The sequence below is a fragment of the Salmo trutta genome, unplaced genomic scaffold (assembly GCF_901001165.1).
Source record: "Salmo trutta unplaced genomic scaffold, fSalTru1.1, whole genome shotgun sequence".
Classification (NCBI taxonomy): domain Eukaryota; kingdom Metazoa; phylum Chordata; class Actinopteri; order Salmoniformes; family Salmonidae; genus Salmo; species Salmo trutta.
This window is the reverse complement of record NW_021822962.1, coordinates 2,012,626-2,024,151: the sequence shown is the minus strand read 5'-3', so window position 1 is coordinate 2,024,151 and position 11,526 is coordinate 2,012,626. Positions and strand designations below refer to the sequence as shown.

Below are 11,526 nucleotides of genomic sequence, written 5' to 3'. Positions count from 1 at the left end.
ACAAGCATTACTAAACAGAAATATGGAAATAAGACAGATATTGTGCACTTCTTGCCAGCTGTTACTTCCATCCCAAGACTGTGTTTCTCCCGCCCCGTCGGCCAACGTACAGAATAATACGAAATGCTCTGAGACCAGGCTGCGTAATTTTGCTGAAATTCCGTTCTTGGTCTATTAGATTTTTTGTCATTTATTCTAGAAACGAAATTACAGTTGCTAATAGTAGAGGACATATACATTGTCATAAAATACGTTCTCTCTAGCGCTATTGATCTGTGAGTAATTTGGAGAAAAAAAGTGTTCATCCCGGTTCTTTCCAATTTAACTGGGTGGTGAAGGATGCACCTTTCTAATAAATATCGAGGGTCTGATTCTGGTGACATGATGATCGATGCTTAACTGCCGTATGACAACTAAAAATATTCTCAATCTTATCCATAATAATTTCATAAATGTAGACTACCCGCAAAGTATCTTCGAACAGTTGACTAGAGCGCACGTCCAAGGCCTGTTTTTAAAAATTATTTATATTTTATATACCTGTGTTATACCTGTGTTTTGTTAGACATGTTAGATGTAGCGATGTAAGTTGATAATAGTGTATTATGAATAAAAACAATACGTAAAAAATACAAAATATAAAAATGAATTAATACAAAAAATACAAAAAAGTCAGTTTGGTGGAAACACCACTGATGGGAAAATGCAAATGTTTCCTTTATTTGGATTTTAGAATATTTGTATGAAAATCTGTCGTAAATTGGATGGAAACCGAGCTAGTGTCCGACGTGGAGTCAAGACCGAGTAAAATCTTATCCAACGTCGACACAAGACCAAAAAAACTGTAGACAGGTCTGGAATAATGCAACACTTGTGTGTTGTTGCATGGCAGGACTAGCCAAGGGTTCTAGTCAATCAATTGATTTATTTAGCCAGGATAGTTCACTCAGTGACCAGGGCCCATAGGCTGCACCGTTCGGGACGCCCTGAGCGATCCAGCACACACACAGTATAATACGTCTTGGTATTGTTGGGTTGATTACACTTCATAACAGAATGCTTTGGCACAAATCGATATCATCACACAAGGAAATTGAACAGTTGCCATGACTGGTCCATGAAATGCGAAACCCATTCTCTGTAAAATAATGATCAATAAAGTTTTATTAATGTGAATTAAAATCCATAAAAAGTGCAAACTCACCCCGAAATGTGCTGACAATTCCAACTAATACACCAAGCTCATTTACTAAAATAAAATAATTAGTACACAAACATATTTCATAAATTAATGTATAAAATTGCTAATAATATACATCAATACTGTACTATCATCCCATGGTATTAGATGTAGCCTAGTAACTGAATTAAGAGTGTTTTTGAATGACTTACATTTTATACCGGGCCACTTTCTTTATACTGTTACTGTACTTTAACAAATGTATAGCAATACTGTAGTACTTATATTCTATAATCAAGGCAAATATATTAAAATGACAACCATGGAAAGGTAACATGTTAGGAAGACAGGTGAGCCTGTCACTTTGGACTTAAAACAACAAACAGAAATTAGAATCATAGTTAGCCGACATCTAATTCTGAAAAAGTGATACTACATCTGGACTCAATACTGAGGTAATCACCGTTTTTTCCAGAAATTCTGGCTAAAGGATTCCGGATTTCTTGCTTATTCCCTTCAGAATTCGGGAATCTTCAAACTAGGATTTCTGGAAAACCTGGAAGCTTGGGGGAAATAACCAGAATTGAAACCCTATTGGCACCTCATATGGTAGATGTATTTACTGACAGACACAATCATAATACGGTCCGCTTGAAGCACTCAAAATGTTTTCATCTCCGTGGCTAAATTGGACATTGTGACAAGTTTGGTGGTCATGGGTACATTTAGACAACAAGATTAGACCAACCATTAACATACCCCTTAATACTTGTTGAGTTCATTAATGCAGGCTGTGGTCAAATTGCTTAATGAAGTGATGGAGAACAACATGCCACTCCAGCTTTCTGGTATTTGGTAAAGTATTTCATTTTACAAAGTTTAAGGAATAATTTAGAGAACGATTCAATTATGACTGAAGTGCCAAACATAAATACAGTCCTAAGTAACAAATGTGTTTTTCCATGTTAGATCAGACAGTATATCAACTGAAACACGCCATATGGGGCTCCTGAGTGACGCAGCGGTCTAAGGCACTGCATCTCAGTGCTAGAGGCGTCACTACAGACCCTGGTTCGATTCCAGGCTGTATCACATCCGGCCGTGATTGGGAGTCCCATAGGGCAGCACGCAATTGGCCCAGCTTCGTCCGTGTTAGGGCTTGGCCAGGGTAGGCCGTCTTTGTAAATAAGAATTTGTTCTTAACTGGCTTGCCTAGTTAAATAAAGGTTAAATAAATATCCTCTTGAGCATTGAGATAATACACGTGAAAGTCTACACTGAAAGTCTACACTGAATCAGCCCAGGTGTTCTGTTATGTTAACAGATCCAAAATAAAGCTATTTTATAGTCTGATGACAACCAAAGAAGTGTCAAGTTGTAACCAGATAATGATTAGACAATAATCTACCCATAGTGCAATAAGACGCGAGGGCAATGTCAACCAAACTATTAGCATGTTGTGATTCTAGGAGTGTTGGATTGTTACCAAGCAATATCTTAAAATAAGCCAAATTATAAAACTGCATCAATATGCTGATAGGCTAAAACTACTAAATAACTATTCTCTCGTCTTCCACTTTCTCATCCTAGAGATTACATTTTCATTTAATTAATTTTGAAAACCCAAGGCAATTAAATTAAAACATTTAATAACCTTTCCTGAAAAAAGTTGATTCCTCAGTGCTTCCTAACTGATCGGGTGCTAATTTGCATACTACCATTGCACAAATCTAAAAGGGTAGAACGTATACCTCCTCTGAAAAACAACCAGAGTACAGTAGTTGAGAAACAAGAGATGGTTCTAGAAACTCTGACGTCACATACAAGAGCTGTGAGAGGGACCGAGATACTGATGATGTCATACTGTATTTTCTGTCTTCAGGCTTATGCAGAGCTTTCGCCTCCCCTCATCGTTTTTGCAGAGTAGTTCCCAGTTCAGTTGTCTCCCCATAGCCTAGTGACACTAGACTGCCTTAGTGCTGGAGTAGTGGTGTCACTTTCAATCGGAGGACGGACTCACTGTAATGGATGGAACGGAATTTATGGTTTCCATGTGTTTGATACCATTCCATTCACTCCACTCCAGCCATTATTATGAGACGTCCTCCCCTCACCAGCCTCCTCTGTACTGCAGGGTTGAGAGCAACATGTACCTCTTCAAATAAAATAGAAGCCAGGTCCCAGCCAGGCTTTAGCTTGGCCTTAACCAATCAGAATGGTCATCTGGCTCCGGTGCGCTTGACAACGATAGTGCCAGCCACCATGTCATACACAGTCCTGTTGTGTTGGAAGAAGAAGACCGTGATGAAGGCTGGGAACAAGAAGGCAATGGAGAAGTTTTTGTTCAAGGCTCGGACTGTCGATCTGAAGAGGGACACAGGAACAAGATGTGTGAAAGTCACGGAGATGATAGAAACAGATGAGCAGAACCTCAAGGGACTTCATCTAATGGTCAGATTGTCATGTTTCACCTCATCACCACTTCAAAAATCAAGTGTCAAATAACCAAATGAGCTGGTTTATTATTTCACAACACGTGGATGGATGAGAGGGTTGGTGTTGGTGTGATCCACTACTTACGCAGAGAGAGTGACGTTAGTGGCAGGCACCACGAGGACCCGGTTGGGTTGAACCAGGACGGAGGAATCACAGCTGATCACTCGGAGACCAATGAGAAACTTCCCTGGAGTGGCACCCCCTGCTCCCCAGATACACACAATCTGACAGGAGACAATCAATCAATAAAACCCTACTATCAACAGAGGGAACTTGTATTTGCAGACAGAGAGGAGAAACATGATAAAATACACAGAATCCATATCAAAGAGTTAAAAAAACAATCACACTGCAACGTCAGGACAAAAACAGTCAAGGGTCATTTCACAGCCCAGAGACATTTAAGCAGAAAATAAAAACATTCTATGTGATTTCTGTTCATAGTAGCAGTTTGATTTGTCACCTGACCTCATAGAAACACACTAATATCCGGTAGACCAGGGCGACCAGCATCATCTTCTGGAGTTCCTCCATGGAAGTGTCTTCATCTATTTCCTCCACAATGAAATGCATGGCAAACTTGGAAATGTCCCTGAAAGAAAGAAAAATACAAATGATTCTTCAATCATGACTATATATATACAGTAGGTATGCATGCTACAAATGATTCTTCAATCATGACTATATATATACAGTAGGTATGCATGCTACAAATGACTCTTCAATCATGACTATATACAGTAGTTATGCATGCTACAAATGATTCTTCAATCATGACTATATATATACAGTAGGTATGCATGCTACAAATGATTCTTCAATCATGACTATATATATACAGTAGGTATGCATGCTACAAATGATTCTTCAATCATGACTATATACAGTAGTTATGCATGCCACAAATGATTCTTCAATCATGACTATATATATACAGTAGGTATGCATGCTACAAATGATTCTTCAATCATGACTATATATATATACAGTAGGTATGCATGCTACAAATTATTCTTCAATCATGACTATATACAGTAGTTATGCATGCCACAAATGATTCTTCAATCATGACTATATATATACAGTAGGTATGCATGCTACAAATGATTCTTCAATCATGACTATATACAGTAGTTATGCATGCCACAAATGATTCTTCAATCATGACTATATATATACAGTAGGTATGCATGCTACAAATGATTCTTCAATCATGACTATATATATACAGTAGGTATGCATGCTACAAATGATTCTTCAATCATGACTATATATATACAGTAGTTATGCATGCCACAAATGATTCTTCAATCATGACTATATATATACAGTAGGTATGCATGCTACAAATGATTCTTCAATCATGACTATATACAGTAGTTATGCATGCTACAAATGATTCTTCAATCATAACTATATATACAGTAGGTATGCATGCCACAAATGATTCTTCAATCATAACTATATATACAGTAGGTATGCATGCTACAAATGATTCTTCAATCATAACTATATATACAGTAGGTATGCATGCCACAAATGATTCTTCAATCATAACTATATATACAGTAGGTATGCATGCCACAAATGATTCTTCAATCATAACTATATATACAGTAGGTCTGCATGCCACAAATGATTCTTCAATCATAACTATATATACAGTAGGTATGCATGCCACAAATGATTCTTCAATCATAACTATATATACAGTAGGTATGCATGCATTGGACTAATCTTTACCATCACCGATGGAGTGCAAAACAAATCAATTTCTAGGATGTTGAAATAAAATACTATTCCCTGTAATGCACTACTTTTGATCAGGGGCCCATAGAGGGGCCCCCAATAGAGCTCTGGTCTAAAGGAATGCACTATAGGGAATAGAAGAACAGAAACATTTGTATTAAACTAAACTCACTTCATCCCACTCAGATGCATGATGCTGAGAATAACGGTTGCTTTGATGAAGAACAGAATGAAGAAATCCACCATTTCAGCCATGAACCTTTGAAGAGGAGAGGGGATACTGTATTCTCGACCTGCAAACACATACAACACATTTACATTTGAGTCATTTAGCAGACGCCAGGGGTTACCAAACATTTTCCATTCGGGGCCCCCCTTCCAGCGTTGGGGAACATCCCGGGCCACCCCTGTGTGTGCACACGCCATGTCTATTTCTATGGGCACAAGCAATGTTCATGACAAGCTGTTCACACTCCTCGTTGGTGGAGAAAATCTTCCAGGTTTAAAGGTTTTCCCATTTTTTGCCATGTCTAATGTGAATTCATGTGATATTTGAGTGACCAAAAAAATTACAAAAATATCTATCGGCCTCCCCTGCCGACCCCAAGTTTGGGAACCAGTGATTTAGCAGATGCTTTTATCCAGAGCATCTTAAAGTCGTGAGTAAATACATTTTCATATTGATTTTCTGTACTGGTCCCCCATGGGGATCAAACCCACAACCCTGGTGCTGCAAGCACCATGCTCTACCAAACGAGCCACAGACATCGCCAACACATTCATTGATGACGGTTATTGTTTTTCAAGAGGAAATTCCTTGTTTCAAAAATGTTAATATGCCTAGGTTGGGAGTCTTTAGCAACCCAGGACTATAGCAGATGAGCCTATGGTTTGAACTTTAGCAGACCACAGAGGGCACTATTTTCATAATTCATCACTGTAACAGGCCTGTCATTTTACTTTATCTCAAACACTTGTTTAGCTATATAGCTAAGGTTATCATAGTAGACACATTAACCAGATACAATAATAACAACATCTGTCTGCTAGCTACCTGGCCGTTGTGCATTGCCGTTCTGTTGTGGTTGTTGTTGCGCTGGTACTGAAGTGGACACAGCACCACTCCCTGCCGTTTCCCCAGGCGGAAGTCCAGCCGCGGGGATGGCGGTTGGATACGTCGATAAGGGGAGTCCAAATGGATTATTGTACCAGTTCTGGGCATCAAAATTAGGGAAATCCGCTGGCCAGACGGGTGCGGTGAATGGTTGCACTGGTTGCGGTGCAAAATACGGAGAAGACACTGCCAGCCAACTTTGCCAGTTCACATATGCCGTGTAGTACTGCCACATCCACCCCTGCAACTTTTCACAGTACTCCGAGGTTGTACGTGTTTCGACAGTGCCCTTTCCACTTTCCGAAGTGTCTTGATGGCGTAATTTCAGCATATTTTCGCCGATATCTAGCTTCTCTCTAATATTAAAAGACATGTTTTTCTTATCGACTTGTCTGTTTGTGTTCTCCAAATCAGCCATGTTTAACGCCAACGTCACATCCGGAATGGTGTTACCATTTCCGTGAAGAAAATATACGATTTCTGGAATAACATCATTACTGTGATAATAATTGCAAATATTTTGCGAGTATGCTGTATTCAAAGAGGTAAACAATATCGATGATAAAACAATCACTCACAGCAACATTTCATAAATAAAATAGTTTCGTCATCCCATTCCCAGCCTGGCCGAAATTAACACCGTGCACTTCTATGTACCACTAGGGCGCAGCACTGCTACCCTTATAGTGAAAGACGCAGAGCATTGGAAATACATTGACTCGCCTTCTGTACCAGATAGTATTATTGACTGTTCTTCAGTCCAATCACAATGAATTCGACTATGGTCTTTAGTTCCAAACCCATCACTAATAGCCATATTATTTTCACATATCCTGTTTTCAGATCATTGCCAAAGAATAACCAGAGAGAGAGAGGAGATCTTTCTTCCATTAAGGCCTGGTATATCCTTGAAATGACCTACATCTCACACCTTCAATGGATGACTGGGGGTGCAGTGTGCACCACCTTGTCCTGCAAATCTCCAACTGTCTGTATATTTTATATAGCAATAGTAGGCTATTTAGCCACTCAGTGTTTTTTGCACTTTGAGAATTGTGAAATTGTATCTGATATGCCCTCTATTTCCACCACTACTGCTTTTCTTAATGTTTTACAGCAAGCAAACAGTTAATAAGTTCAATTACATTACAGCCTTCATCTCAGAATTCCTTAGCCATGTAATTTCCAAGAACTTGCCAATCAGTTCTTTGACGCCTCAAAATAAAATAAATCTGTTCAAAGGACCCCTGCCACTACCACAGCGTCTAAAGAAAAATCTGAGGCACAAGGCCATTTTCAAAGAACTGCCCTAAGTAAGCTTAACAACAATGTGGTTATTCAGCCGTAACAATCGGACACTCAGGGTTCCGACGTTCTTTGGGAGGTCAGATTGTAATAGAAAGTCCCTGAATGTGTTCTCATGATACAGGGGACTGGTAAGTTGAGTGGGGTGGACAGGGGCCTGGTAACTTGAGTAGGGCTGGACAGGGGACTGGTAAGTTGAGTAGGGGTGGACAGGGGACTGGTAAGTTGAGTAGGGGTGGACAGGGGACTGGTAAGTTGAGTAGGGGTGGACAGGGGACTGGTAAGTTGAGTAGGGGTGGACAGGGGACTGGTAAGTTGAGTAGGGGTGGACAGGGGACTGGTACGTTGAGTAGGGGTGGACAGGGGACTGGTACGTTGAGTAGGGGTGGACAGGGGACTGGTAAGTTGAGTAGGGGTGGACAGGGGATATAGTAAGTTGAGTAGGGGTGGACAGGGGACTGGTAAGTTGAGTAGGGGTGGACAGGGGATATAGTAAGTTGAGTAGGGCTGGACAGGGGATATAGTAAGTTGAGTAGGGGTGGACAGGGGATATAGTAAGTTGAGTAGGGGTGGACAGGGGATATAGCAAGGAGAAGAAAAGGGAAAATGGAGTGAAAGAGTAACAAAAATGTCAGAGGAGTGTGTGCAAATGTGTGTGTGTGTGCGTGCGTGTGTGTGCATACATGTGCGTGTGTGTCCTTGGTCTTATTCAACTTGGCTAGGTCAGCTTTTCATTAATCAGGACAGATTGCTGCAGGACCACCACCCATGGTCATAATCATTCACTAAAACCCCCAAATCTTTCGGAGAATTTGGCCCCAACCTACTGCCCCAGAAAGCCCTAATTAAAGGAATTAGGAGCACTTGCTTAGACTGGAAGTCTGTGTCTGTGTCCTAAATGGCACCCTATTCCCTATTTAGTGCATTTCTTTTGACCAGAGCCCTATGGGCCCCCCTATGGGCCCTAGTCAAAATTAGTGCACTATATTCGGGAATTGGCTGCTATTTGGGATGAAGTCTTTGCATCCACAACAATAAGCCTGTTACAGATGAGGAGAGGTCACAACGTAGACCTTAAACTGGGATTTGGCCTCCCCTCTAGACCTCCCCATACACCCCCCAGCCACTCTGATACTTTGTCTGCCTCAAATGGCACTATTCCCGTTATAGTGCACTACTTATGACCAGGACCCATAGGGCTGTGGACAAAAGTAGTACACTATATAGTAAATAGGGTGCCATTTGGGACGTAACCTAGGACATCACATTCCATATAGATTGTCCTTTTGTGTTTGACTAATAACAGCATTCCAAGGGACCCCATGACATTTACTCCTCAGTTGTAACCCTGCTGATTTTAAAGTGTGTGCAAGACAGTGTGAGCTTTTTGATCCAATAGTTATGTGCATACTTGATACATTTAGCAAACACAATGTTCGAGGAATAGGTTGGTCTTGGTTTTCAAGAAACCCTCCCGGATGTATGTGTGTGTGTGTGTGTGTGTGTGTGTGTGTGTGTGTGTGTGTGTGTGTGTGTGTGTGTGTGTGTGTGTGTGTGTGTGTGTGTGTGTATGTATGTATATATATATATATATAAAACCAACTAACTTGCAACTGTAGAGACGCTATCATGACAAATCAACACTTAGTTTCAAAAAGCCCATGATATGTGTGAAAAATCTGACCATGAAGCAAAAGACAGTTGGTCTTCTCTCAAGGTCTGCATCCCAAATGACACCCGATTCCCTTTATAGTGCATTGGGCTCTGGTCAAAAGTAGTGCACTACGCAGGGAACAGGGAGACATTTGTGATGCAGAAAGGCTAGGCCCGGGTCAAAAGTAGTGCACTATGTAGGGAATAGGGAGCCATTTGGGAGGCATTAAATGTTAAGGTTTACAATTGCATCTCAACCCGAAGAGCCAGATACAAAAAGGTACTTGTCATTCATTCATCAGTCTAGCTCCATTAGGCAGCAACAGCAATACTAATCCAGTGGTATTACAACTTTAACACTCAGAATTTACTCCGTTCATGAACAAGACTGTTAATGCTGCGTTCGAAACCAAGTGGGAGGTGGGATGTTACCAGTTGTGAAGCCATAAATACCAGTTGGATGCATTCACGTGCTTTGAACTCGTTGAGGAACGCTGATTGGCTAACGGCCAACAAGCTACGTAAACCAGAATCTAACGTCAGAGGTCAGCATGTGGGAGAAGTGAGAGCTCAGGATTATAGAGATTCCCACTAGTAATTACCAGTTGGAAGGCCGTTCAAATGGATTTTACCCCAGTCGTATGTGGTAAAGTCCCACTTAGTTACGAACGCAGCATAAGGCATATGTCTAATGGGTGCTGGAAGGCTTTGAAGAGGCCTGGACAGTACTCCCTCTGGTATTATGCATTCTTATTGGAAATTACATTTTTTGGGACCTGTGTCATCTTTCCTGGAGACCAATCTTTCCTGGAGATTTGTATGTTGTAGTATTTGGTGCTTAGCCCATAACAGTATGGCGATATTGGTCAGTCTTATGGGAGACGGCATAACCTTTACTTTTTGGACTACATGACTCTACCCAGATGAGCACCCCATTCCATAGAAGCGCCGGCACATCTAAACTTAACTGTCTTGAAATGTTACCATTTGTGGTCTTGGGTTTACATGCTAAGCTAAGTATCAGCTGTTAGGGCTAAATCCTGCCAAAGTTAGGCCTACAACAGAACAGTCAAACAGAAAAAGGAACTACTATGTAGAATGTAAGCCCATAATCATTTTTAAAATAGTCAACTTGGCACCTGTACTTGTAGTTTGAGAATTACATTTTGGCACCCAGCCTGGGTAAGCTTGTGAATTATTTCCCACCCACGATGAAAGGACTTATGATTCAGCAGGTTTCCTACTGTAAATTCATTTGACGTGATGAATCCCAAATGGAACCCAAGTTGACAAGGGCCCTTAAGGCTTGTGAAAACAAGTGCACTATAAAGCTAACAGGGTGCAATTTGGGAGACAGCCAAGTGAGAGGAACACCTTCAAGTAGGACCTTTCCTAGAGATACGTGGAAGAAACGGCATTGATGCAGTCATAACACCACCACTGGGCAGACACTTGATCCCAGTAATCAAATTCAGAAGCACCTGAATGGTGCTGAAACGTTTACAGCATAGAACAGCCCTAAAAGGGAAAAGAAATTAAACACAGGTTAAAGTTCAGTAAATGTCTAGTTAGCAGCAGCAAGCTGAATACGAAGGCATCCAGGGTTTAGTTGCCATGCCACTGCTCAGACAATACGTCATATACCTCAGTGGTTTAGGAGTGGTGATCGCCTAGTTTCACAATACAGAATCATTTCCCCACTAGTCAGTCATGTCATTTTTTTACATAGTATTGTAGACAAAAGGTCCGTTTTGGACATTCTACTTGGTCACCAGTCCTCAAAATAGGTATATTGTGAAATCGCTGTCTTTTGCAGTGAAGACTTAGTGTAACGCCCTCAAAGTAAGCTAACATCAATTTATTGGACAACAATTGACACTGAAATGTATTTAATGTTAGCACCACCTACAACCAAGTACTCAGCATAGACTTTCAGAGATTTGCCAGTTAATAATCCACATGGATTAAGTTCGATGAATAGGCCTTAGCCTCCAAGCTGGCCTATAAATTGCAATGAAGGAAATACCAC

At 40.7% G+C, this 11,526-nt stretch overlaps 1 protein-coding gene across 1 annotated transcript; it reads right to left on the bottom strand.

The window, feature by feature from the left end:
• Positions 1–1,141: 1,141 nt before the first annotated feature.
• Positions 1,142–7,002, bottom strand: LOC115187677 (protein FAM8A1). The gene is made up of 5 exons (XM_029746670.1): positions 6,480–7,002; positions 5,598–5,718; positions 4,145–4,268; positions 3,761–3,900; positions 1,142–3,544 (listed from the first exon to the last, which is right to left on the bottom strand). The coding sequence occupies exons 1-5, from the start codon at positions 6,955–6,957 to the stop codon at positions 3,400–3,402; spliced, it is 1,008 nt and encodes a 335-aa protein (XP_029602530.1). The 5' UTR covers positions 6,958–7,002; the 3' UTR covers positions 1,142–3,399.
• Positions 7,003–11,526: the final 4,524 nt, after the last annotated feature.

Coding starts and splice junctions, on each gene's coding strand:
- LOC115187677 (XM_029746670.1), bottom strand. CDS start 6,957: ATGGCTGATTTGGAGAACACAAACAGACAAGTCGATAAGAAAAACATG. Junction 5,719..6,479: donor CGGCAATGCACAACGGCCAG/GTAGCTAGCAGA, acceptor ATGTGTTTGCAG/GTCGAGAATACAGTATCCCC. Junction 4,269..5,597: donor ATGCATCTGAGTGGGATGAA/GTGAGTTTAGTT, acceptor TCTTTCTTTCAG/GGACATTTCCAAGTTTGCCA.